Genomic DNA, 27,027 nt, shown 5'->3' on the forward strand with positions numbered 1-27,027 from the left:
GTAAGTAACAGGCTTTTATTTCAAACCATTCTTGACAGAGAACTGGATGTACGGAGACTTAGTAAATTTCTTCATCGTAACCATCTAAACACACAACCTACAGGAGTGTTTATGGAGCTAATCGAGCTGTCAGTAAAACACTAAACGTTCCACCAGCCTGTCTTCCTCTGCCTCTTTCTTTGTTCTTGCCACTAAGCATTAACAAAGGAGGTAACAAGACAGGGGAGGGGATGGACGACAGAGAGGTGGGGGTCTCCATCTAAAAGTTTTCAATTCTTCACATCTGTACACGCGAGGAGGAAAAAGAAAAAGAGAAAAAAAGTAACGGTGACCGAGGGGAACACCACAACACCTGGCATACACGGACCTCAGCACGAAAAGGGTTCAGAGTAAATACATACACACGGTACGGTTAAGGGCCCTGGGGTTTAGTGGCCGTGGTCCCGTCCTTGCACATACACAGATACAGTCTCACACAAGCACTGTACACAGCACAAGAGGTCACCTTAATACATGGAGCTAATGAGGGAGAGCTAATATCTAGATGGGTGGAGTGAAGAAGCCCAGTACAGGCTTAGAGAGAGGGGGGTTAAAATTCTTATTCAGACCTTTAGGTCACACACACACACACACACACACACACACACACACACAAACACACACACACACACACACACACACACACACACTCACACTCCCAGTCACACAGTGACATACGTCTGTATGCATTTAAAACTCCATAAAGCTACACGCCTGTGCAGAATATACTATCATTACTTAGTGTTGCTAGCTATAGCCACTGAAATGGCAATATATGTTCAATATTATATGTAACCTTTTTTCCTCAGAATATACAATGATGAAATGCATTATACAGACAAACGAGACAATGTAAGCTGTCCACATGTTCAGTACATCAAAAGTAAGAGCTCTTCTACATTAATTTCTTCATGAGTGCAAAATCCAATGCTCCTCCACCTACTTCAAAGGCTCATTGCTGAGCTTGAGCAAGTCCACTTCTCCATAAACCAATAAAAATTTTTGACATTAACAAAAAACCCCAAAAACAAAACAAAACCACACAAAAATATCTTAATAAGTAGTCATAAATATGGAATGTGGAAAAAAACAAACGTGTGGTCCAATTTCTTTCAAACAATACAAATAAAAGTCCTTCGATGCAGTTAAATGTTTTCTCTTTGAACAGGACGACAGAATAAAAAAATAGTGCCAGAAACGAGAGTGGGCTGTTGCTTGCTTGTGGCCCCTGTTGTGAGTAGAAGACCATGGGAAGCTGGTGAGGAACACAAAGGAGGGAGGACAGATGGAAGGAAGGTGTTGGGTTGAGTTGTGGGTGGGGGAGGATGTGGGTAGTTGGCTGTTCACATGCCGTAACCGAAGGTGGTCTGTGGTGGCTGGCCGTAGTTGGGTGCTGCTGTGTAGCCGTAGCCGTAGGGCTGCTGAGGAGGAACGGGCACGTTGGGCCCTGCTGTGAGCATAAGCTGGGGTGTGCCTGCAAAACAACGCCAAGATGAGTACTTAAAAACACCACAGCTGCGATCAAACTATTAAATCTATCCTCAAAAGGCAGTACGGTGATCCAGTTTTGAACATGACGCCTTTTTTACCGTAAACAATGGGTTGAGACTCTGTAGCCTGCTCTTCCTGTTTCCTCAGAGACTCGGAGGCTTCGAGTTTGTCCACCTGTGGGGGCACACGACGACAGCGGATGTGTCACACTTCAGTTAAAGTGAAGACGACGGGGCTCTTGAAGAGCAAGGGTTTGTAAAAACTGACCTCTGGGTTATTTCACTGGCTGACGGATGGGACCATTCCTGACAGGCGAAGACGATTACAGTCCAGATTTAAATAAAAACAGGCTGCGGGAAGCAGGCCTCGCTAAGGAGCCTAAGAGGAATAACTACAACTACAGAGCTACTGGCTACTCTATACAGCACTCTACCTTATGGACATCCACTTACTGTGAAACAAATTAGGGAGTAAGGAGGGGAGACAAAGACAAACAGCTACTGGGTAATAATGGTCCCACCATCCAGCCACCCAAAAACATCTACTCTAACATGTTGAACAAGTGTGAGTATGTAGAGAACCCACCCTGCACCAGTGCAAACACCCTCACATCAGGCTTTTCTTCCAGAACACTACAACTATGTAATTTCAACCATCTCACTATCACCTTTTACCTTTAACTTAACCTCATTTTTATGTCTTTTTTTAAAAATCACTGTCGTATACTAACCAACCTGCTTGGATCTGTCGTCATCTTTGTTTCCTAGCTTAGCATCCAGTGTGTTCTGAAAACACAAATGCCAATCCACACCAGTAAGAACTGGGCGTTTCCAGGATTTAATACTTTTACGGGCGAAAGTGGCCATTATAAACAGGCAAAATTAAATAAATGTAAAATAAGGTCAAATAAAATGAAAAGGTAAATATATATAGATTGATAACCCCTTGCTTCCTCCTTCCAATCATGCAATGAAGTGTTTTAATTCCTTTTTTTTTTACTACTCACCTGACCTTTACCAGAAAAGAGGTGTGATTGGATGAAGCCTCTCAGACTTTTCAGGCTTTAAACTACATTTCCTAAAGCCTGAAAATCAGACGTTCACTTTTGTCACTTTAATATTATTTATTGTGCAGCTAACATGCTACATATCGTATCTTTAACTCCCTGCCTGGGTGTAAACAGCTCTGTAAAACATGTAAAAGCCTTGAGAATAAACATTCTCAAACTTCCCATTATTTCTTCTTTGGTGTTTTAGCCTCAGCTCAGAAGCAGACAATGACAGTCGAAGGATAAAGATAGAGTTGAAACAATTCAGAGAATTAAGCAGCCAGCAGGAAGCTTCAGATATTACCCTCAGTGCTCTCGGCTACGCCAGCGTGCATTGCAGTTGAGATAAGATAACTGTGCTAAATGATGTAAAAATTAAAAAAAAAGAAAAGAAAAAATTAAACCCAAAAAAGGGGGTTGGATTTCCTCTCACGGTGGTTTTGGGTTCAGTTCTCTACATACTGTCTGGTTTACTAGTGAAAAAGAAAAACATCAGTCGATCTAGTTAAGAGGCCGTTTTAAGAAAAGTGTGTCGATTTATTAGAGACATGCTGAAGCAGCAGTTTAGTCATTTATTTCTTGAGGAGTGCATGAGAGAAAGACAGAGAAGCAGAGAGCCAAAGTGGAGGGAGTGTGAACGACAGGGTGGAGGGGATGGTACTGTACAGCCAGTTCAACGTTTCCAAGAAGCAGGCACAGCCAACAACATGTCTCTTAGCCTGGCCTGAGTGCAGCTGATGCTACCAAGGGAGGAGGAGGGAAATGCATGCTGGTCGTTTTCTACAAGTTCTGAATTTTTTTTCTCCCCAGTGGATACACCCGGACTACAGATTTTATTCCCTGACCCACAAAAGCAATTTGTCGCTTGAAGAGAGTTCACTTTGCAAGAATACTCAAAGAAACAGAGAGAAAAATACACCCCTCTAAAAATGCATGTAACAGGCTAACATTTATGGTTTCTAATGCCAGTATTGTGACTATAAGCACTGAAATAAGTACAGGCAGACAGAAAACAACAGAAAATAAATACTTTGTTAAAATGGAGCCTCTGTGGCTCCTCTAATGCTAATATTACACTCAGCTGCAGTCTATGCTAATGCACCACTGTTTAAACAGTACAATATCCTCCCACTATTTGATTAAAACCAAAAAAAGGCAAACCTAGAACATCGATAGTATAAACACATCTGCTTCCTGAAATAAAGTTGTTAGCAGTAGAGCGCAGCTGAGCAGAGGTACGAGACAGTAAAACATGAATTAATCTACAAATCTCAGAAAAAGGACCTGACCCACAGCAGGTGAGGGGAGGCTAAGCAGAGTGGCACTGTTCACCCACGGCCGAGGAGAGCTGATAAGCATGCTGGCTTCAGTCGAGGGCTCGGTTGCACGTCTGACACAAATATGTGAAAGGGCTTTCTCTAAGAGGCAGACTTACAAAGACCAACTGAGAGACTCTGAAGCTACTTTCAGCTGCGGGAGGTGGCCGTTACCGTTGCACTGCTATAACAGATCTTCAAAAAATGACTGTGGAAGTGTCACAAAGTCTCAGGAGCTGAATCAGCAATTAATCTGAGTTTAGCTGTCAGATACATGTCCAATTCACCAATCAGTTCTGTGATTCCTGGCCTGAGGCAAAACTCAAGCCGTCACGGACACACCAGCAAGCCGATCAGGGCTCTTGATGGGTGTGAAGAGCCCCGCTCTGGAGTCTCGTGGGTTGGTAGGTGGTCTAGTGGCGATGTGGAATTTACAGTCAGAAGCAGCAGAGAGTGACATGGGAGAGGGGACGGGAGGGGAGGGAACATGCAGTTTGTACTAGTTTTACTGCTCCAAACTACAGGCTACAGGACAGGGGACAGGGTCAAAAAGAATGATTAGAAAATGGATTGGACTTTCACCTTTTCCTTTATCGCATCAACCTGGAAAGGAAATTCAGAGAGGCAACTTAGGGAGGAAAAAACAAATGGGAGTCTCCCAAAATAGAAAGTGACAGAGAGAAAGAGAGAGAGAGCAAACAGAGGACTTGTCACTTAAAGAAGAAATATAAAAATCCTACGAGTGATGCGGGTAATTAATGCCACTTTTGATACAAATGCACACTTGAGATCAAACCTGCTACTGTGAACTTGCGCCTCGCTGTTTAGACTAGTATAAACAACATGGCTACTCTATGTCGCTAAAAAAGACCCAGATATACACAATCCCTTCATTTAACTTGACACAATCACTTTGTTTCTTTGACAACTTAAATAAGAGACTGAAGTATTTTGAATTTATCATCAAAAACTGGAACATAAATGTGTAAATGCTTCACTCGGTTCTGCGCGCTGTTATGAAAGAATCAGGTGTTTCTCTTTCGTGTGGGCTTTGCTTGCCATGTAACAGAGATAAATGGCGTAATGAGTCACACAGCAGTTATGAATCTCCTCCGTAACACATTTGTATGGAAAAGCAGCTTAAATAGATGGAAACCCAAATGAAAAAAGGAAAAAGGAAAACACCAGTGATGACACATGGTGACTGACAGATGCAAAGGAAGATGAACATGAATGAAGGAAAGAACTGGCAGTACTGGGAGGTGGGGGCTTTAACTGTGCAATACTGTTGAGAGTCCAACAGTATTTGCAAACAAATTTTAGCTGCTGCTACTGTTTCTTGTAACAGATGGATGGAAATCCTGGGCACTGATCGGAGTAAAGATTTCTTAAGATTTTTCTTGGTCTTCCACAGATGGCTGAAGAGACGATGGGACTAATTAACTATTTCACAAGTCTTTGAATGTAACAGCGGAAGAAACATCTCTGCATCTCCTTATACAGTTGTGGTCAGAGGTTTGGACACACACAGACACTCATCATGGCCATGAATGTCATGATTACTTTGGGCTTATAATGTTCTTTTTCTAGAGTGGAATGATTGTACAGCATACATCTTTAATGATTTTAAAAAACAAGGGTCTGGTGCACAAGTTTGAATTTATTTTGGATCTTCTGTTATTTAGACAGAGTCAAAAATGCACATACACTAACTTAAATCTGATCCACAGTGTCTTTTAACTTGACAAGACCAAGACCTATTAACTTCTTATTAGTGATCATAATTGACTACCATTGGTCGTTTCTCTTTACCAGCATGAAAAGGATTTGTTTGACAGCACTCATTGGGTTTACCAATAGAACAATTGGAAAGTCCAAATAACTCAGTGAAGACAATTTGGGAAGGTTCCCATTTCTAAATTATTACATTTATATATATATATATATATATATATATATTATTATTATTATTTTTATATTATATTATAGTCTGGAAGACCCAAGCTGTCACTCTCAGATGAGAGGAAATGGGTTAGGATGTTCAGGAACAACCCAGGAACCACCACGAGGCTTAAGCCTGTCATGAGCTGGAAACTGCTGGAACACGAGTAACACTTGTTACTGTGAAGCAAGTTTAACATCAGCATGGACAGAGGGTGCTGACCAAGAAAGAAGCCCCTGCTCCAAAATCAACACCTTCAAGCTTAAGTAAAATTTACAGCTTCACACATAAACAAGACAAATTCCTTACTGATTAAAAGCTTTATGGTCAGACAAGACAAAGCCTTTTGGCTATAATGACGAGGAGTATGTTTGGAGAAGTAAAGGTCAGGGTTTTAAACATAAGACCAATGTACCAGCTGTCAACCATGGTGCTGGTGGCATCATGCTCTGGGGCTGTTTTGATGCCAGTAGTACTGGTACATTGCACAACGTGTATGGAATAATGTAGGAGGAGGATTATCCCCATGTTCTTCAACTTCATCTTAAATCAGCCACACAATTGAAACTTGGACAGAATTTCATGTTCTAACAGGAAAATGATCCTAAAAACACATCAGAACTGTTTTTGGAATGAATAAAGCAGACTTAAAATAAGTTTCTGGAATGGCCTTTCCAAAGCCCCGACCTCAATCCCATTTATAATTTGTGGAATACACATAAAAGCCAACTAATTTAAATGAATTCTACCAATTCTGTTAAGAAGAGTGGTCAAATATCCAGCCAGAATTATAATGAAAGCTTATTGATGGCTACCAAAAGCATCTGCTCGATGCTTGCTAAGGGACATTTAACTAAATATTAGTGGGGATCTATGTATATATGGTACCCTGTATTTATTTTTGTGCCTGTGTGGATTAGAGAAAATACAAAATAAATTCAAACGTATGCACCCAATTCTTGTTTTTAAAAATATTAAAGATGTATGCTGTACAATCATTCAACCCTGGAAAGTGAACAGCTCAAAGAAATCACTTAGCTGCAATGACATTCATACCCATGATGAGTGTATGTAAACTTTTGACCTTACAATTGTAAATTGGGTCTCTAACATGAGATGCTTTTCTCTCTTTAGAGACCTTATCATAAAGTCATTTACTTTGTCCTAATCCTCATTACCTCTGGCCAACCCACCTTAGTGAGATATTCCCTCATGACCTGGATGAAGTACGGCATGGAGAAGTCCATGATGTTGTGTCGCCAGGCAGTCTCCAGTACTACGTCGGGCCGCAGCAGGTCGTAGCAGGTGAATAGGCAGGCAGCAAAACACTCTTTCTTGTCTTCCTTCAAGAACCAAGCCAGGAGCTCTTCTGCCAGCTCAGTGTCTTTGGACTCTGATGCGTACTGCATGGCATCCTGCAGAAAAAAAGCCAGGTCAACAAACTGACACACCTAATCGTTAGTTTCCACGCTCAAATGTAAAATTTCGATTTACATTGCTTTGAGGAAGGTAGATTTCTCCTGCAACACATTTGTTAATTTTGTACCCACGCACCTTGTAGAGCTTGTCCTTCTTGCAGAGCTCGACACTCTGTTTCCAGCGGTTGTTGCCTTTAAAAAGATAGGCTGCAATCCTCCTGAATTCAATCAGCTCGTGCTTCTCCAGGCTCTGGGCGAGCGAGATGTTGTCAAAGTTGTCGTAAGCATCGATGGAAGTGCGCAGCGCCTGAGTAACACAGAAAAACAATTGTGAGATTAGGCTGAGAAAGCAAGCTGCGGAACAACTGCAACGTTTTAAATGTGTGCTTGCTGGAATTAACAATAACAAAGAGTTGCTCTTGTAATCAAACATCAGAGCACAGCACATGTTATAAGACCCAACTGACAAAATTAATTCATACCGCATAGTCTTCTTCATTGATGAAGAGATTGTTAAGTGCTTCATTCACTGACTTGTTGTTGTGATTCTGGACAGACCTTAGGTAAGGCTTAACCAGAGGCAGCTGTTTCACCTGAACAAACAGAAATGTTTATCAGTTTTCAGTCCGGCAAAAGTCTTGATCTTTTGATTTGAACCAAAGAAACAGTCAAAGAAAATGATACTGACCTTGCTGAAGAAGTTGACAGCACGTGTGTGATCCAGTCTTGGAGAGAGGACAATAAGGAGGTCATTCAGCAGCAGTGGTTTAAACTCGAGATAAAACTGGACGGCCTTGTAGTACAGCTCAACGTTAGCCACCTATGACAAACATTATCAAGTTAAACAGGTTTTTTTTGGGGGGGGAAAGGCAGCTCTGTGCTGTATTCCTGTCAAGAGAAGAACTTGTTAGCACTACCATATGTTTTGAAATTATGTTTTGTACCTTAGTGACAATGTCTTTGAACTGGCTTTCCTTCCAGGCATCAGCTGGGTGATTCATCATGGTGATGATGGCATTGTCATATTCCTCATACTTGTCATAGAGGAACACAAGTTCTCCCCAGAGGTGGGCCTGCTCAGCTGCCCTGAGAACCTGACACACACACAGACATCAAGTCAAATTTAACATTTTAAAACTTTGCCTTTTACAGCTCATGTGGTGCAGTAGTGGTGTGAAAGAAAAATACACTTGGGAATTAACAGTTTTAACAATTAACAGGAACTACAAAAACAAATGTGGGTTCATGGACGTAACTGAAGCTGTCAAAGTTGTAGATGCTGTTCCTCTGAGGAGTTTATATACTTGACTTCTTTTTTAATCCTAATTCTTTAGATACAGTTTTGTTAAAATGTTTAAAACAATCACATTATACTGAACTGCAGTTGCAGTCCCTGTATTGTGATGCATATCGTCAGACTCCTGCAAAAATCTGCTTGGCTGTAAAGCTCATATTAAATCTGTTTCTCACACCCACCTTTGGAATGTTAACACGGGACCAGAAGAGCTCCAGGTGTTCCCTCATCTTCTGGGGTTTGAATTTGGAGTAGAGGATAGCCAGCTCAGTGAACATGCCCATGTGAGCACGCTCCAACCCAAGGGCAGCCTCTAGCATGGTGATCAGCTCCTCGAAGTAACCACGGTCCTGGAGGATACAGACAGACTTAGTGACACAACTATAACCCTTAATCTCGCTCCCCTACACAATCTGGGAAGTTATTTTGAGGCCCTTGAACCATCATAAACAAAACTCAAGTCTGTAGATACAGTGTGCTGAGGCGCAGGAAAACAATATACCATCTGTAAGCTGGAGAAAACTGAAAACCCTGCGATCCTCAGGCTTATATGACTGTTGACTGTTATTTATGCCAGATTAGTGATAGTATACATGCTCACCTACTTATCATTCATTGAAAGACCATGGTGTTTGGCCAACAGGTACCCCACATACCTGGTAGTAGTTGATGAGCTCCTCCAGCTCATCAGCGTGGACAACAATATGCAGGCCACACATCTGGGCAAGACGGAACTCCTTCCCATCTACACAAGCAAAACACACCTGACAGAGCAGAGGAAAAAACAGGTGTTAAAATTAGTCAGTCGAGTGAGTTTGTGTTTTGAACATAAGGCTTGAAGTTGATCTCACTCTTTATACTTTCAAAAATGAAACTGATCTCCTTCACCTCCTTCCAGGTGCGGGTGCTGTTAGCCTTGCGGGCACCGTCCACAGCTGCCTGGTATTCTCCCAGGTGAACCAGAGTTGAGGCCAGACGGCCAAAGTTTGACACATTATTGTAAAGCAGTTTGGCTGCCTCGTACATCTTGTCATCATAGCATCGATCACCCACCTAATGGAAGATGAACAAATTAAGTTAGACCAGCGAAGCAGCTGTAATTGTAAACAGGGTGTAAAGAATTAACTGGGAACTGCCGTATGTAAGTGTATGTGTGTGTGTGTGTGTCCCAGGACCTACTTGCTGAATGTGAGCATTATTGGGTCCGTTGATGAACTCTTCCAGCTCGGCCAAGCGGTTGGTCTTGGCCAGGGCAAAGATCAACTCTGTCTCAACATATGACTCGCGGGCTTTCTTTCGAGCCATCTGCAGGAACTTCACCAGGTCCTCCCAGTTTCCTGCACACAAAAATTAACCACCATAAGAATCATGGACACACTTATCTATTGCATATTTAACATTACGCCATCTAAGTATCTTGATTAAATAAAACAATAAGGTAAGTGATAAAGTTCCTTAGATCTTAGTTTTAAAAAACTGAAAGAGATCATCTTACCGCTTTGGGCTGCAGCTTGTCCCACCTCCATGTAGGCCGAGGGATCATCAGCCTTAATGTAAGAGTCGATGGCTTCTTTCACCAAGTCCTTCTGAAGTTGCGCCTTTGCCAGCTGACTCCAAACTGGGGGCTCATTGCAGCGTTCAGCGAATTCATAAGCTCTGTCCAGGTTGCCGATGTGTTCGATCAGGACCTGGACAGCAGCAAACATTCAGATCGCTGAATATCAAAATGAACTGCAAAACTCTGAGGGCTGTTAGCACGCTCTGAATTAAGACAAATCTAGGTGTTTAAAAACTTTAAACAAGTTATAGTTAATAACGAAAGCGCGCACCTGCACAGCAGAAGTGTTGACATCAAATTTTCTAAATATAGCAAAGGCCTCCTCAAACAGCTCATTGCTGATGGCAATGTTTGCAATGTCTGGGGCGTCGTAGTTGTCCAGACGGTTAATGTACTCCATGACGCGTGTCCGATCAGCTTTAATGGCAGTCAGAATGAGGAGATTCTGAAGGTTTCTGAAATCAACAAGATACAAGCTTTTCACTAAATGCATTATTGAATATATCGAATGCTTTGCAAGCTCAGTGTTCGTCACTGGAACAACAACTATGAGAAGGGGACTCAGTGATGTCGAAATCTTGGGTATGCAGGGTTAAATGAAAGAAGAACAACATTAAATACAGGTAAGACTCTTACCTGTGCTCGCTAAAGACAGAATTATCCAGCACAATCTTTTCCAGAAGCTCGATGAGCTCGTTAGGAAGGTCGGCGGTCATGAAGGCCTTGACTGTGACAGACACCTCCTCTGGATCCTGGGTCTCTGATAAGGCTGTCTGGACGACCTGCAGCAGAGACCAACGACAAACATGATACATAACAGCTGATGATTGGTTTACAGTATGCAAGCTAACGAAGCGTTACAGCCTGGGAACTTTTAACAATACACTAGTTTAAGTGGCATGATTTAGTATCAGAGATAGTAAAAAGTCACACCTGGTCAATGAGTGGTCTTCTGTAATGGTTGGTCTCCAACAGCACACTTGCCCACAGCTCTGGGTTCTTGCGGCGTACAAGGTAGCGGGACAGACTCTTGAACAGCGAGTTCTCATTGCACACCTGACGCAGAATGAAAATATTTGAAATTAAAGGCCAATAAACACCTCGTATTACTAACGACCCGGAATTTCGCCTTCCAGTTAAAATGATTTGTTTTTAAACTCACGTTAATGAGTTCCTGGTCACACTGTCCTCTTTCATAAGCCACGCAGGCCAGGTGGGGGTCTCTCTTTTCACAGTACTTGCCCACCACGCGGCTATCATAGTAAGGGTTCTCCCTCAAGAAACGCTCGGGGTTGTTGTTGCTGTCGATGTAGATCTTGGCCAAGGCGTTGTGGGTTGCAGGCTCCTCACAACCTTCATGAATACGAGCCTCCAACCAAGGCAGCAACAACTTCAAGCTGGAGAAGGAGGCACAGTAAACGTGTCACAGGCTTTGACAGAATATCATGAAGGGAGAGGAGCAGTTTAACACTACGGGTTGAGTTAGACCACTGAGCGAGCGATTCCTCTTTTGCGGTGCGCTTTTAACAGTTCTTTTGGTTCTCACCGATTTCTTTTCTCCACTTCAGCGACCAATTCATCTGTGGAGAACTGTCCCCTCACCACCATGATCAGGTTCTTAATTACATCTTCGGCACAGTCCACATCCAATAATCCACCAATGACTACTGGCAGACGGCTCGGGTTCACCTGGAATAAATGACAACAGAATTATGACACATTTCCACCAAGGTAAAAACAAATGCACAACCACAGTTTGAGCAGAGAGAGGTAGACCAATACCGAGACAGAATAAACGAGTAAAAGGATGGAGTTTTATTAATGTACCTTCTGCACATAGATCTCAATGTATTTCTGTAGGCTGTTGCGGTACAGGTACAGGACCAGATCGTGGACGAAATCAAAGCGGTCACACACGATGATTAATGGCAGCTGGTCGGTAAGCTTGGCTTCCTGGAAAAAACAATAAAATGTTGACAGACAGAAAAATCACAGGTTTATTTTGCAGATAACGGTTTTCTGCACGGACCTTGAGGAAGTTCTTCACACGTTCGGGGTCGTAGCAATTGCTTTCTCTGCAGATTCTCTCCACCTCTTTGATTTGGCCTGTTTTGCACGCAGCCTGAATGTATTTGAAGTGGACTTCAGGATCCTGGCTGAAGTTCACAATTGAGCCCAAGAAATAGAACAAACCTTCAAAGCAAAAAAACTCAGAATTAGCAAAAGTAGTAAAATAAAAGACACGTTGGGTTTTGTTTTTTTGCACCTTCCCCACTAACCCTCAAAGCTCTTGAATGACTCAAACAGTTCAGTGAGGGATTGAGTACTGAGCTGCTCGTGGTACTTGGAGGCGACCTGCACGCAGATCTGCAGGTTCTGCCGGATGTTGGCAGATAACATGGCCCTCAGACACTCCAAAGAATCCTCCACAGACAGGGAGCCAAAGAAATTCACCAACCACTGAAGAGATAAATAGAAAATCATCAGCAAAACAAAGACAATCACCGCAAACCACAACGCCAATTTTATATTCTCGATCTGTGTCGTACCTCTGGGTTGAGAAGGTGTGTATGCACCACTGCTCGTTTAATATCATACAAGTCAGTGTAATGCTCCAGCGCCCTCTGCAGGAGGCCTGCTTTCTCACACAGTTGCGCCACGTGAGCGCGATCATAGTGGGTGAACATCTGGTTACCCAGAATGGCATCTGCAACCTGCAACAAATGGCACACAGACAGGCCCTGTCACACACAGATACTCAAATCCAAACATGTCTGTAAACAGCAAAAGATTTGATCTGTTGTGAAAGAAAAGTTGGGGAAAGAAAGCTAGAGCGCCGTTTTAGTTTAGGTGAGACCTACCGGTCACTGGTAAATGAAATAATCTGGCCTGTCTGGACCTGATGTATCTACATGTTTATGTACCTGTGGTGCATGGACCAAATTCATTTCCAGCAGGCGCGTCTGCAGTGGTCCCTCCATGGGTCTGTTGTTCTTCAGGGCATCTAGTAGGAAGGACGTGCACTGCTGGATCAGGTTGTACTCCATGAATACGTCAACAATCTGGAAAATTAAATAATAGAGAAACCGCAGAAGTTAAACTCTCAAAATCTTGGTTGTGTTGCTACACATCGCAGAGGTGTGGGGTATTTTTGCAATCATGTGCTCAGCTACAACTGTGAGAATAACTACGATTCAGATCATAGTCATAGTATCTTTTAGCCACGTTACCCCCCAAAAATCTTTGTTTTTACCTGTGTAATGTCAGCAAGTGGCTCTTCATCCTGAACCAGCATCTGAGAGAACTGAAGACCTTGCTCTGGACTGATTCGCATTACGTTCCTTAGCAAGAAGATCCAGTCTGGAGTGTAGCCCACCTACAAGGATGACAGACATGTAAGGATGTATGAGATGCTCCCCATCTGTGATGTAGGTGTATTAAAAAACAAAACAAAACACTGTGAACCATATTACAGCCCAAGATATTTTATTTACCAAGTCAATCATCACAAACCTTCTTAGCATAGAGAACAATCTTCTGGAATTGGCCAGTCTCTGCAAAGCACTGAATGACCTTATTGGGAACATTGGCTCTGAGGTAGACACTGAGGGCGAGAGTTGGATCTACAGACTTCACCAAGTCTCCGAGCTCCTCAGAACATTCCAGCTGTAAACACAAACAGAAGGGTTAGAAACTATAACAGTGATCTGCCATGGTACAGTGGAAAAAACAAAAACAAAAAAAGGGAATCTGGGTTTCACTGGCCTACATGATCTTCTGCTTTATACTAAATGATTTATGTGATTCAGTGAGTCAGAGTAGCACTCTGATTTTACATGGTCTCAGTTTGTTTTTTTACTCTATGATATGATAGATGAAATTGAGATATAAATATTTAAACTTAAGATAAAGACTATCCACTTTAAAACCAACCACTAAACACATACCTTATCCTCTTTTAGCCATTTCTCCAGCAGCTGCTTTCGGCCCTGCTGAAGGACAGGCCTGCAGAGCTCCAGAGACTCAAACTTATTAAGTTGGCCTTGATCCAGCAAGATGCCAAAGTACTGAAGCAAGGGAGACGTCTGGCCTGGTTGGGCGGGAACACTTTGGAACCTACGGATGGTGTCTGGGGTTCGCAGGATACCCTGGAGAGGTAGGATGGAAACTTCTTAGCCCATTGAAAATACATAAAGGTAAAATACGTGAAAAAGAAATAAAAGCAGCACGCAGGCTGTATTCCCTTTAAACAATTTTGGAAGCAATATCTAAACTTGTTTTTACAAATTCTCTTTGGTTTTCATAGTTATATAAGCTACTGAAATCTTAGACTCACAGTCTCAGTGCACAGAAGCACAATGGCAGTACCTTGGGTGCATTCGCTGCCACCTTGGCAGCTTCTGAGTAATTTCCTGCTGCAAAGAGGGTGTTGAACTTGCGAGCAAACAGCTCCTCAGCACCAGCGAGGTTGTTGCGTACAGCCATTCGGAGCGCAAGGTCTGGGTTCTGGAGCACATTGGTGATGTATGGAATGATGTTTTCCTCCTCCACGCATACTGACAACACCTGGAAAATCAAATGTGCACATAAACATGTGTAATTGATAACACCCAACTTCCTTTACAGTTAGTTAGAAGCTGTTCATACTTTTCAAACAGCTGTTGTCTTTGCTAGCTATTTAACACTGATATTTGTGCTGTGGCGTATGCTAGCTGTACTGGTGGTAATTGCCCGCCTGACAGAATTAGAACTGAACCGTGACAAAACACATTCACTGTGACTTTTAAAGGCGTTTTTAATGTTACTGACTGCCACTAATGACAGGGGACCTGTATTCACCGCACTGTGCTTGCTGTTCTAATCACATGATGCAAAAATGTATACAAAGACAACAATTATTCATTCACAATCAATTCTCTCTCAATCAGGGAAAACACCACGGCACTCAATAGTTTGTAAAGCCTTAACTATTTCTAAAACTAATAATTGCACATTTACAAAATTAAGCTGGCACATAACATGATGGGAAATCCTACAGCTGGAGGCTGAGAAAAGTAAAGACAGATGGAGGTGACGCGAACAGCGATGCTCCAAAAATAACTTCAGACCAAGAAAGAAGCTGTGTTTGGTGTTTGGATGCTTTTCGGTTTTAGAAAATTAGACTCCTTTTGCTTAATATCCCTTCACACTGCTTTATCATAAGAGGGTCATCTGATATTAAGGGTTCCCTCTAGTTATTATTGTAAGCATCGTTACCTTACAACAGCGTTCCCCAACCCCCGGGCCATGGACCGATACCGGTCCGTGAGTCGTTTGGTACCGGGCTGTGAGAGTTGAGGCTCGGGTGTGAAATTTATGGTTTTCAGGGTTTTTAATCGTTAACTTGGTTTCCCTGGGTCTTTTCCTGTGTTGTAGTTGTGTCTTATTTTGAAAGAAATATTTACGCGTTACCATAGCGACCAGACAGCATTAAAGGGCAGAGAGGAGGACGTTACTCTCAATGTTGTTGGCGCATTTCAGGAAGACGCTGCTAATAAAGTTACACAATTACACAGTGAATTTGCGTTTATTATTATATTTACAAAATACTACAGTTTTTGTCTTGGTAGTATAATTTTATTTTGTTGTTTATCCACGACACCTTAAAGGCCGGTCCATGAAAATATTGTCTGACATTAAACCGGTCCGTGGCGCAAAAAAGGTTGGGGATTGCTGAATTATAACATAAATCACCTTGAGGTGATTGTTGTTGTGATTTGCGTTATATAAATAAAACTGAGTTGAAATTCATCTTCTTCAACTTTCAGTGCAGCAGGGCTCAGGGAGCTAGGTGAGCCTGAGATGATGTATTACTCTGGCCTAACAGGTGTTATTCCTGGTGACGGATTAACTGAAACATGCCACATGTTGACTTTGTTTTTAAAACACCGGGAACAAAAAGTGCCATTATATTTAAGCTAAAAGCATAACAGGCAGTGTTATTTATGTTTCGTTTTCCTTTCATTAGGATCACATTAAATTGTCTTTATATTCTGTACACTCCTGAAAGACTAATGAACCTATATAAAAGATTCACATCATACATTCAAAAGAATCTAAATAATAAATACTATGATATGCTGCAAAACTGGCAGAATTTTTTTTTTTTTAAAACGTTCTTGGTTCATGTCAAACTGTATCCAGCTACAACACCTTCCAACAAAAGTCCACCAAAATGTAAATGCAGTTTGGTGTACAGTGATATAAAGACACAAAAGGAGACAGGCACATATTCTACTCCATACAGCTAAGTACAAACTGCCTGAACGACACTAAACTGAGAATAACTGCTGGCAAACCTGGGTTTCAAATTAAGTTCACTGTAAAAATCTGAGTTAAAAGAACTGCATTATGAGACCTGCACTTGTCACGTTCCTGAATTACATGCAGGGATTACCCAAGCTGTCGTGTACAGTGTTACACACACAGTTGCACATGAAATGTGTGTGCGTGTAGCACACTGGCCTGTGTACAGCAGACCCGCAGGTGAGAGCCAAGAGCAATAACAGGATTAGACTGCGTAGTCTGCCTGGCCGAGCTGAGGCCACCTGCTGTTAGTGTCACATGCTGCCTGACACTGAAGATGCTGCCACTGCCTGATATTTTCAGAGATTTCCTCAGTCAAGGTCACACCCAAGGCTCCACGCTGACATACCAGGGCCAACACACCACAGGGAAAGTAGTCTACTACACATGCGTGTAGACTGCTTTAAAAATATACATCAGGTTTGGAAAATATCTTTAAGCTATTTTCAAAAACAATATGTAGTCACAGATATTAAAATAAAATTGTAATCTGATAAGAAATATATTAATTTTATCTGTCACATATTTAAAACATCTACCAAAAACATTATTCAACTCATTTTGCATCCAAAATTAAACACAGTTCAACCTGTTCACTTGCACAAAGGCCCAGATGAAATATCTATACTAAGCTTGGCTCTGTGCTCCACTGGAAATTAATAAGCGGCTCATTCATCATTGCATTCTAGACTTGCTACTGCAAAATATATTCCACAAGTGTACATTTGAGTACCTGTCCTTTCCTGTTGACTCCAATGATTCCAGCAGTAGGCTCATGGGGGGCAGTGACAAAAATGGTCTCTCCGCTGATTCTGTTCATGTAGATACAGGTTCCAGTTTCCAAGTCATATAGGTGGATGTAGCCATATTTGGTGATGAGAAAGACTACATCTTGTTTGGAACTGATCTAGATGTACAGAAAGGGGAAGGGAAGTATAACATGTATAGATAGGAAGACTCTTTAGCAGGATACCAAACTAAATACTAAATAAAGCCTCAGATTAAAGAAGAGGGAGGTTTTGTACCTGCATGGCCACAGGGAAGTCATTCTGGGCTTCTGGAGGAAAGAAAACATCCACAGCTTTCTTTGGAAACGGCTGGTTCCCAGTTGGTGGAGTCCCCACTTCAATAATATGGAGCTAGGGGAGAAAAAAGTAATTAAAACAAAAAGAAGACAAAGCAAGACCCCAAATGCCTTTTTCTAATCAGTATTAATTTCCACTAAAATGACTTCATCCCGATCTTTTTATTTTGCAGCTACGAGGCTTTGAGCTTCTCTTAATAAGTATAAATCTTACTTTTCCTCCCGCCTGTCCCCGCACGGCAAAGCAGAACAGAGTCGATTCCTCGGTGTTGCCTTCCATCTTGAACTGTGCAAATCCAGCAGCATGTCCTTCAATAGGCTGAGAAACCTTTCTATCCACCGAGTACAACTGCATTGCTCCAACGACACGGTTTTGCTGAGGAGGAAGAAGGCGAGGAGAGAACGCCCACAAGTCAGACTAAAGTCTGTGATTGCTTTTTTGTGTGTTTTTTAGACTGTTGAAGGCTGATAAATTCTGCTATATCATAAACTTACCCTGCAATGACTAATACAAATGTAATGCATTTCACACACACTGACATCATTTTAATATTTTGTCTGAAATATTATTTTGATTGTAATATTACGAAGCTAAAGCAAACCGTGCTAATTCACCTGTGCAGAAATGCCAATGAGCAGCAACCACTTCTGTTTGGCATCAGTGCGGTAGTTGATGATCTGGCAGCCTGCCAGGCTGGAGTGACGGTCGAATACTTTGATTGGCTGAGAGTCACCCTCCATGCTCCAATGGTAGACCGCGTTGTCTGTGACCAGGGCGACAGTGTTGAGGGAGATCCACTTCCAGAAGGTCACGTCATCTGTCATCGTGTGAGCCTTCATCTTGCTCTTCATCTCAATGTTAAAGATCTGCAGGGTCTTTGCAGCTGAAAATATTTAGAGCTGAGGTTAACACGTTAGCCGTGCTGGGACGCTGCTAGCCCACCCCCTCCAAAATTTTTAGATTGTAACATTTAAAACGAGGAAGAAAGAAAGAAAACTTGAATCAGTCTACTGACTAAAGCTATGGCACACAACCCACAGCAGAGTTTGGGAGGAAATCAATTGGGCATACCTCTTCCAATTGCGGGGGAAATGCAGGTAATCGGGGAGGGTTTTGTTTTTTTTTTGTTTTTGTGTGTGTAACACCGACAGACCATACAAAAAGCCAGTACCAGTGTCAACAAACAAGGGGCAAGACCAACAAAAGGGCAACCACTTAAAATGTTGGATCTGCATTCAGTAACATCTGATGCAATAAACTGTTTATGTGATACGTGTTCAGCTGCATCTAACTATACAACCCTCTTGTGATAATATGAAATCATTCACCAATTAATTACTCTTCTTTTTATTAGAGAAACTCAGACTGTGCTTAGCACTGCATCAAAGAAATACAGCTCCCACATTCATTTCAGTGAGGTCGGCACAGCGAGAGGTAGCCAAGATTGCAAAGAAACTAAATGAGGTGTGCCACACTGTTGGCTAAATATCCATAGAAACAAACAGATTCATTTGCAGTGGCAATGGAGGATTGGAATAACCCAATCCCTTATCATAAAAAGCTTTAAACTCACAGATCTATCAGTCAGGTTGGTCTTCTTCCAATTAGACTAGAACCAGTGTATAGGCCTGTATGTTGCTTAATATCTGTTGGCAAGAAAACTGATACCCAATTTTTCTTCTATTCCCTTGAAACTGGTACTGACCCCCAAATTTCATTATCAGTTACTCTTATTAGCATTCTGATGCAGTTGCAGGTGGTTGCATTTTTTAATGCAGTACTGGAGCTTGATTGGAAATAGCACCAATTAGTGCTGGGCGATATGACGATATATATCGTGTGGACGATAGAAAAGTGTCTATCGTGCCATTTGTCTTTTATCCTTTCTAATCTAATTTTATAAATTATTACATAAAATATATCATTAACCCTTTAAAACCAGAGCAGGCACACTCCGTTTTGCCTAACTATTTTTAAATCCCTGTAGAACTGCAAACACGTAAGCTAGCGCAATAATTGTTTTTGCATATGAAACCGGAGTCGTACTTACATGTTATGCCATTAGCTTGTCCTAGGTCACGGTTTCCTTCCACATATAGCTTTGCAAAAATTGCATAAAAAGCATTTGCAGCAACAAAAACATAATATTCCAGGAACAGGCTTTGCCGATCCGATAGGAAGTTCATAACACTTCCTACGTTGGAATACGTCAGCACGAACTATCGCATGTCGGCCATTACCTGCCCGAAACCGGAAGTGACGTCATTTTCGCGAAAAATGTAGTTCTTTACCTTCAGGGCCTTATAAGCCTTTGCTGGTGTTTTTAAAAGTCATGTTTGACTTTATGCTTTTCTGTATCGTTTCTGGGATGCTTAGATCTCAAATTACACTGTTTGAAATTGTTTATTTTGATGCACATGCTGGTTTTTGGTTTTTTTTTGCAAATTTGCATTATAATATTTATTTTTCATTTTTCCTGCAGTATATAGAAATTTGTGTATCCCAAAAATAAAACTATGAAGACACTCAAAATAAATTTCTCGTAGTTGGAAACTATTTTGTGCAACTTTTTTGTATTTACAGTTTTAAAGGGATAAGCCTCTTAAATTTCTCTAAATGTATCTAAATGTAAAAAAAACAAAACAAAAACGATTTTCAATTTTTTTGTAGTTTATTGCACTTTTTTGCAATTTATGTAGTTACTATGGACTTAATGCATACATATTATTAAAATTTGGGCTATAACGGTTGTATTGATGTATAGCAACTTGAAATTCTCCACAAATGGCACTACAGCATGTAAAAATATAAAAATAAGCTCTGGCGGACTTGGTTCTATGGTAGGTCTTAAAGGGTTAAATAGCCTGTGGCAAATAAATTAGTGTTGTCTTCTCACTATACATGCTCTTAACTTTATGCAAGAGAAATTAAAGTATAAAAATTGATATTTTTCATAAAGAAACTCCATCTTGTGGTTTTGCGACATGGTGCTGCTTTGCGTGCACCCGGATTTGCGACATGCTTTACGGTAACTCAAAACGATGGACGTGTGACAGGTTGCAGTTTCATGCCTGGACATGCAACAGGCAGAGACAGCTACACAGGCAGCACAAGAAGAAGCACTTTTACCGAAAAGAGGGGTTACGTCTGTGATTTGGTTACATTTTGGGTTCAACAGCACCAACATGGAGCAGAATATGCCCATTTGCAAGCTATGCTATAAAACTATTCCTGCACTCAGTGGCAAGACAACAAATCTCTTCTATCACCTACCTACAGAAGGTCCACGAAAAAGAATACTCAAGAATGCAGAAAATCTGAGCTAAACCAAGTTGTGGAACGACGGGAGCAATTTGGGAAAATTGCTGTATCTTCAGCTATACCAGCTGAAGATACAGCAGTCTTTTGCACAAAGCACGCCATATGAAAAAAAACGTCCCAGCGCCATAAACAAATCACAGGAGCCATCTCACGTTACATTTATAAAGGCATCGCCCCTGCTTATGTAGTTGAGAAGGACTGCTTTCGTGACTTCGTCAAAGTTCTTGATCCGAGGTACGTTATGCCCGGTCGTAAGCACTTCAGTAAAGTCGAGTTGCCTCGCTTATATGATGCATACCGGGCCAAAGTAGAGAAGGATGTTTGCAGTGTCGTGCATTATGCCTTGACGAGTGACCTATGGACGAGCAAAGATACGCAGCCCTACATGAGTGTAACCATCCATTTCATTAACAAAGACTGGACCCTTTGCGCTCGCTGTTTACAGACTGCGTACTTTCCAGATGACCACAGGTCAGGTGGTATATCGTGATATATATCATTATCGTGATATAAAATAATTCATATCGTGATAAATATTTTTCCATATCGCCCAGCACTAGCACCAATACTATGGTGTCTTTGCTTCTCAGATGGCTCAACAGTGACCTTTCATGCAGTTTTGGTTCAGTATTTCAATTCTTCACCAATATTTCAATCCAAACCAGATCAGTTAGGAACTACTGCCTACCTACTAGTATGACATGGTCCACAGTGCATGCTCGAAATGACCTGTGTTGAGCTTTCCACCCACACAACCTACTAAAGAAATGAAACTCCTGTCATGTTGTCATAGGTCTTAGGGGATTCAAGCTGAAATTTAATCCCAAAATAAGGGATGCGGTTTGGGTCTGAATGCAGATTAGTAAGACCACAAAGCACAAAAACAGATGAGATGATGAGAAGGATGCTGGACAGATGCACTCACAGCCATTCTGTTCATTTCCTCCAGTTCAGTCGCACTGGAGGAAAGACACTTCAATTCTTATAGGTATAAGCTCTAGTCTCAATCTGGCCCAAACCAAATAAACCACATATTTCACTGGTAACAAAGTGCATGACTGACAGTATAGTGGCATTTCTGAACAGTTTTTGGTAATACTGTGGGTATAGTGCACAATAAAATAAACTGCCTGCATAACTACAATGCAAGATATAAAGTGCAAAATTATTAGTCTAGAATATATAAAATATAAATGTGTGCCCAAACCCTAAATAATTAACACATATATATGACTAATCCTCTGGTATAATAAAAATTACAATTAGTCGCTATTTAAAACAGAGTAACACCACACATTGAAAGTGTGAAAACGTGAACAGTTCTTGAAAACCTGTCGTGAATGTCAGTATTTGCAAGGTGAAAATGAGGCAATGAGCATTTGATGTTAATATCTGCGATATCCCAGAGGCAAGCCAGTCAAAATTGCACCTGCACACTGAGCAGCACATTTTTGTGATATATGAGGCTGGCATCACAGTCCAGTTGTTTTAAGCATTCTCTGTTTTTCCTACACTCACCAAAAAAAACAACAAAAAAAACCCCTTAAGCCTGAAGCCTGACCTTAAAATGGGAAAATCTCATTAACCATTCTGTTATCCTAGTGTGATTGCCACGGTATCCTTTTTGACAGTTTCACATTTTTAATACGACCATATCATTTTGTTTTCTGCATGTTTTTTCCCCTTTTACTACACACACGTTCCACTTTATTACGAACTATTTTCCAAGGCATCTCAATTTTTCCAGATAATCACCTGACTTTCCGTATATTACGGTGACTGTTAGTCACAGAAAATCTTGATTTAGTTTAGACAACTTTCTGACTCAGATGTTCATCAGCTATGTGGATGCCTTCAGGTTGTGAATGACAGTTTAAAAATAACTCAGGAACTGTATTACTGAAGGCTTTTATTGTTGCTGTGTAATGAAGACGTAGACAGATTTACATGTGTTTTCACCACAATGTCAGTGCATTAATTCGACTATATGACCAACACAGGCACACACTCTGGTTATCAAATAATAACAAAATATGGGGAGGATAACGTCTAATTTATTACTTTTCCAATGCAAATGTATAACCCATAGGTTTATATATATTTTTTTTAATTTGTCATCAACTCCAGTACAGTATGAAAATAAGGTACAGTGTTTAGAAATGGTCAACTGTGACATAAAATATATTTCCGGTGTAGCTAATGGAAAAGACATGTGAACACAGAAAACAAAGGAAAAAAAAAAAGATATGGTCCTTTAAGCTACTGTCTTAATTTTGTTGTGCTCGCCTACTGTTATTACTGTAAATCCAGACATTCGTTTAAATTACTTTCATTACTGTGCAAACATTTCAAGACAGTGCATACAGGATCACTCTGACAACTCATGATACATAAAATTCAACTCACCGTCTGCAAACATAAGAAAGCAGTAAGAAATGAAAAAGAGCAAAAACAAGCAAAATAGACAAAGGATTCATGACAGCATGACAATTTGCTAGTGCTACTGCTTCGTGAACTAAAACAGCAAATTCTAAATGTAGCACAATTACATTTCTACGTACACACACACTATTTAGCTACTAGTCGTTTTCAACAAACAGAAATGGGGTGATCTACATATGAACATCAAAATGAAAAGCAGACTGTGACGGCTACATAACTGACAACACAAAATTGTTTTTTTTTTTTGTTTTTTTGTTTTTTTACACAAATGGACCAGTGTACTTTTTACAAAAACAAAACAAAAATATCAAGATAGCAAGGTACAAACCAATTTTAGCTGCTTAATTTTTAGTCCATGTGCTTTGAAATCCTAGCACACTTACTACGTGATAAAAGCGCAACGGTGGATTTAAGATGGGGGCTTACCTTTAAGGGCAATAACTTTGCTGGCAGGGTTCATGATGGCGCTGTCGGCAGAGATGGGGCGGCGGATGGGGTTGTTGGGATCAGCCATATCAATGATGACAACCTGAGCCTGTTCACCAACCTTCTCTCGTACACAAATGAACTTGTCAGACTCCATTGTAAGCGTGCTAAATCCAATGTTGGCTGGGTTGATCCCCAAGTTCTGGAGCTGGCATATGAAGAGAAGACCTGTTTTAATGGCAGCCATTGGCACACAGTACAATATCGAAGACAAAATTTCCTTTGGCAGGATTTTTCCTTAACCAAAAAGGTTCTGAACTTTCACCGGAGCAATATCACCAATATGTGATACTCAATCAGAAAATATATTTTTCCAATGTCCAGAAATAACATAAAATTGTAGAGACCTCTGTTAAAGAAGCTAACACTATAATTATAATTATATAATTACTATAATTATATCGTAGCTAACAGGGCTTCCTAACACAAAGGCCCACTCTAAGGCCCAGTTTGTTTACTTATATCAGGAAATATGATCATATCTACTAATAGCGGTCATCTATGTTTATGCTGGATACATTTCAAAGACACTTTGATAAAATCCTTAACATTTATGACAAAGCGGTTGGTAATATTCTAGAGATTGATATTATGTATGCAGATGATCTTGTGGTCATAGTGCTAGTAGTGCTGATCTCCAGCAGCTCATTCACATATGTTCTGCCAATGCTGTAGAACATAACATTACATGCAATCCCCGTAAGTGACCTGTAATGATTTGCAGAACCGAGGAGGACAAAGATTTCCAGAGTTGAAACTTGATAACAATCTTACTGTCGGTAGTAAGGTCGAATATCTTGCTCATCTTATTACAGATCAAATGACAGGTAATGATAATATCTGTAGGAAATGTTGACTGATGTATTCACAAGTGAACTTCCTCTTATGCAAATATATGTACAAAGGAAAGGAAAGTGAGTTCACGAAAACCTAATGTAGCTTAAAAAGATGCTATGAAGTTATTATTGAAGAGACAGAGACGACTCAAGCAAGGTGTTTATAATTACTCGTTTCAGTACATTGAAAGCTTTATTAAAAATATTGTGAATTAACTTATCTGCAGGCTCAATGCTTCTGAGAATGTGGGCTTAACACACTGATAACATGGAACCATACGTTATCAGTCTTTATTGTTCAGACACTGGTATAGTTATGGGAAGTTGAATTGAGTGGGTTTGTTTTTATCTCTTTGTGTTTTTGATATGTTTTGTTTATATGGAATACGTATCTGAGATAAACAAAGACTGAAAAAAAATAATTAAAATAAATAAATAAATCACAAATTATGCAACCCAGTATCACAGCAAAACGTGTAACAGACACGTTGGTCTACCGTGTTCATTTCACGCATTGCCCGTCCAAAACGTGAATGCAGAAATTGCATTACCAGCAGGGGGAGATAATACTATTGTAGTAATGCAACAAGGGCAGTGACCACAGGGCAAATTGTTTGTTTATATATTTTTATTGGCCCAGAAATTCATAGCTGGTGTATCTCTAGTACATTCTTCACTGTAAAAAGCCAATGATGTCAAGTATGCTTATTTCAATTGTGCCTTTAGTTAACAAAAAAACTGAAGCTTGGCAAAAGGTCATCCAAGGGTCACAGTATAAACAAAATCTCCACAGGGGTTCAAGCTTTGATTTATGGTTGGGAACCCTGGGTATATCCAATACAGCCAGAAGCTGGGATGTACCAGATGACTGACTGATATGAATGTGGACAGCAGAGCAAAATCGTATTCTTTTGGCAGACTGAATGGACCACCTGGTCCACTTCAGATAACGCGATGAATGGGTTATATTTCAGTCAGAAAAACCCTAAAGAATAACCCGACTCTCCCTTCAGCAGTAAAAATGGCCTGTCGTGACATAACGTTTCTCTATGACGTGAAGCAGCTCGGAGTCTAGTCAGACTGCAACTGACCACGGTTTCACGGCTCATAACTTAAATGGGCACATGACAATAACATAAAGCATGCTTTAAACAGCTATACTATGCGTTCATGTTATGCAGGTCAGCGACGGGAATGTCTCGCCTCACAAGGTCCAAACGTTAATTCGATATTGAAATAACGCTGAACCGACCAAAACGTGGCCGTGCATCAGTCAAACGCTACAACCCAATAAATAGTCACTCAAGGTCAGAAAAGGTGATTGTCGTTAACTAGTTTCGCCTCCTGGCCGCGAGTGACAGCATCAGTACAATGAATGAGGAGCTAGCCTGAGAGGCTAGTTATTAGCTGCTGGCTAAACGGGGGATGGGAGGTCATTCATTTGCTGCGGTTATTGACGTTTAACGCTAGCTGAACTAGCAAGCTGTCAAAACGACCGTTAAGCCGGAAAATGAAGGGATCAAAGAGAATGTAAGGAAACGATATAGCTACTAGATTCGACCACTTACCTGCAGGTGCTCCTGGAAGCGGATAGGCAGGATTTGAGCCATGGTTGTTTCCTTGAGCTTCTCCGGAGTCCTGAAATTCTGGCCGTACAGCTAGCTAGGCAGCAGCAGCACCGCGCTAGCTACGACCTCCTCACTGAATGTGTAGGTCGGAGCCAGTCGGTGAAAACGATAGCACGGTTTTAAAATAGGCAAGATGCTGTGGGTAATCGTGTTTCCGAAGTGAGATATCAGTGGAAAAATGTTAAATACGTCCCCCCTCTTGTGTATGCTTTCTGCACTGCATCGATGGATAGCAGTGGCTATGGCTGATCTTCTGTCCAAAATCCGCAATGGCGGCGGAAACGGCTCACAGCCTTCCCAATCCGGAAGCATCTAGGGATCTCTGGAAGGGCACTGGCTCTGGCCCTGAACGTATGGACAAGAAGTTCACCCCAATTTAACTGAGAAATAATATGAAAATCTGTTTCTACTCGATAAAGTTGCATACATTATAATTTTGTATAAAAATCAACTAGTTTTTTGGACATGTACGTCAGTTCCGTAAATAATAACGCTATTTTATCAAATCTGACAGCATATACGTAAAACTTTAACCCTTCACAGACGTTATTAGAATAAAAAAATAAAATAAAATACACAAACCAGGAAATGTCAAATTAGATAATACTAAAGCCACAAATGCATGTGTCCCTTATGTGGAAAATATTTCAGAAGCTGATTTTTGTTTCACTACTGTCCAAGATCTATGTTCAGATTTTCATTGGGAGTAAGCAGGATTACAAATCAGTATATCAGAGACACAGCTCAGGTTGAGCGGTTTGGAGACAGAAATCAGAGA

The 27,027-nt window shown here is 41.0% G+C and overlaps 1 protein-coding gene across 4 annotated transcripts; it reads right to left on the reverse strand.

Annotated features, from left to right (window-relative positions):
- On the reverse strand, positions 1-26,546 carry LOC134641260 (clathrin heavy chain 1-like). Of its 4 annotated transcripts, XM_063493597.1 has the most exons (34): positions 26,190-26,546; positions 23,726-23,933; positions 18,151-18,419; positions 17,750-17,911; positions 17,477-17,590; positions 17,185-17,358; positions 14,475-14,672; positions 14,054-14,254; positions 13,620-13,772; positions 13,360-13,482; positions 13,031-13,168; positions 12,656-12,820; positions 12,386-12,566; positions 12,136-12,299; positions 11,934-12,059; positions 11,653-11,795; positions 11,269-11,503; positions 11,040-11,162; positions 10,743-10,888; positions 10,378-10,561; positions 10,044-10,236; positions 9,728-9,885; positions 9,437-9,601; positions 9,205-9,312; positions 8,731-8,898; positions 8,199-8,348; positions 7,943-8,074; positions 7,737-7,847; positions 7,391-7,561; positions 7,030-7,251; positions 4,477-4,497; positions 1,798-1,835; positions 1,629-1,704; positions 1,404-1,513 (listed from the first exon to the last, which is right to left on the reverse strand). In XM_063493597.1, exons 1-33 carry the CDS (start codon positions 26,229-26,231, stop codon positions 1,674-1,676), a joined length of 4,917 nt encoding a protein of 1,638 aa, XP_063349667.1. In that variant the 5' UTR covers positions 26,232-26,546; the 3' UTR covers positions 1,404-1,513; positions 1,629-1,673. The 4 variants fall into 4 exon arrangements, 3 of the variants coding, with proteins under 3 accessions (XP_063349665.1, XP_063349666.1, XP_063349667.1); XM_063493595.1 differs by lacking the exon at positions 1,798-1,835 and having other exon boundaries at positions 1-1,513; positions 26,190-26,545; XR_010095517.1 differs by lacking the exon at positions 1,404-1,513 and having other exon boundaries at positions 1,798-3,564.
- Positions 26,547-27,027: the final 481 nt, after the last annotated feature.

This window comes from Pelmatolapia mariae, linkage group LG14, assembly GCF_036321145.2.
Source record: "Pelmatolapia mariae isolate MD_Pm_ZW linkage group LG14, Pm_UMD_F_2, whole genome shotgun sequence".
Classification (NCBI taxonomy): domain Eukaryota; kingdom Metazoa; phylum Chordata; class Actinopteri; order Cichliformes; family Cichlidae; genus Pelmatolapia; species Pelmatolapia mariae.

What these genes read in the sequence shown, in the direction of transcription:
- LOC134641260 (XM_063493595.1), bottom strand. Translation starts at nt 26,231, where the DNA reads ATGGCTCAAATCCTGCCTATCCGCTTCCAGGAGCACCTGCAG. An exon ending in GAAGACCACTCATTGACCAG is followed by an intron (nt 10,889 to 11,039) that starts GTGTGACTTTTT and finishes TCTCTGCTGCAG; the next exon opens with GTCGTCCAGACAGCCTTATC. An exon ending in GCACCCGCACCTGGAAGGAG is followed by an intron (nt 9,313 to 9,436) that starts GTGAAGGAGATC and finishes CTGCTCTGTCAG; the next exon opens with GTGTGTTTTGCTTGTGTAGA.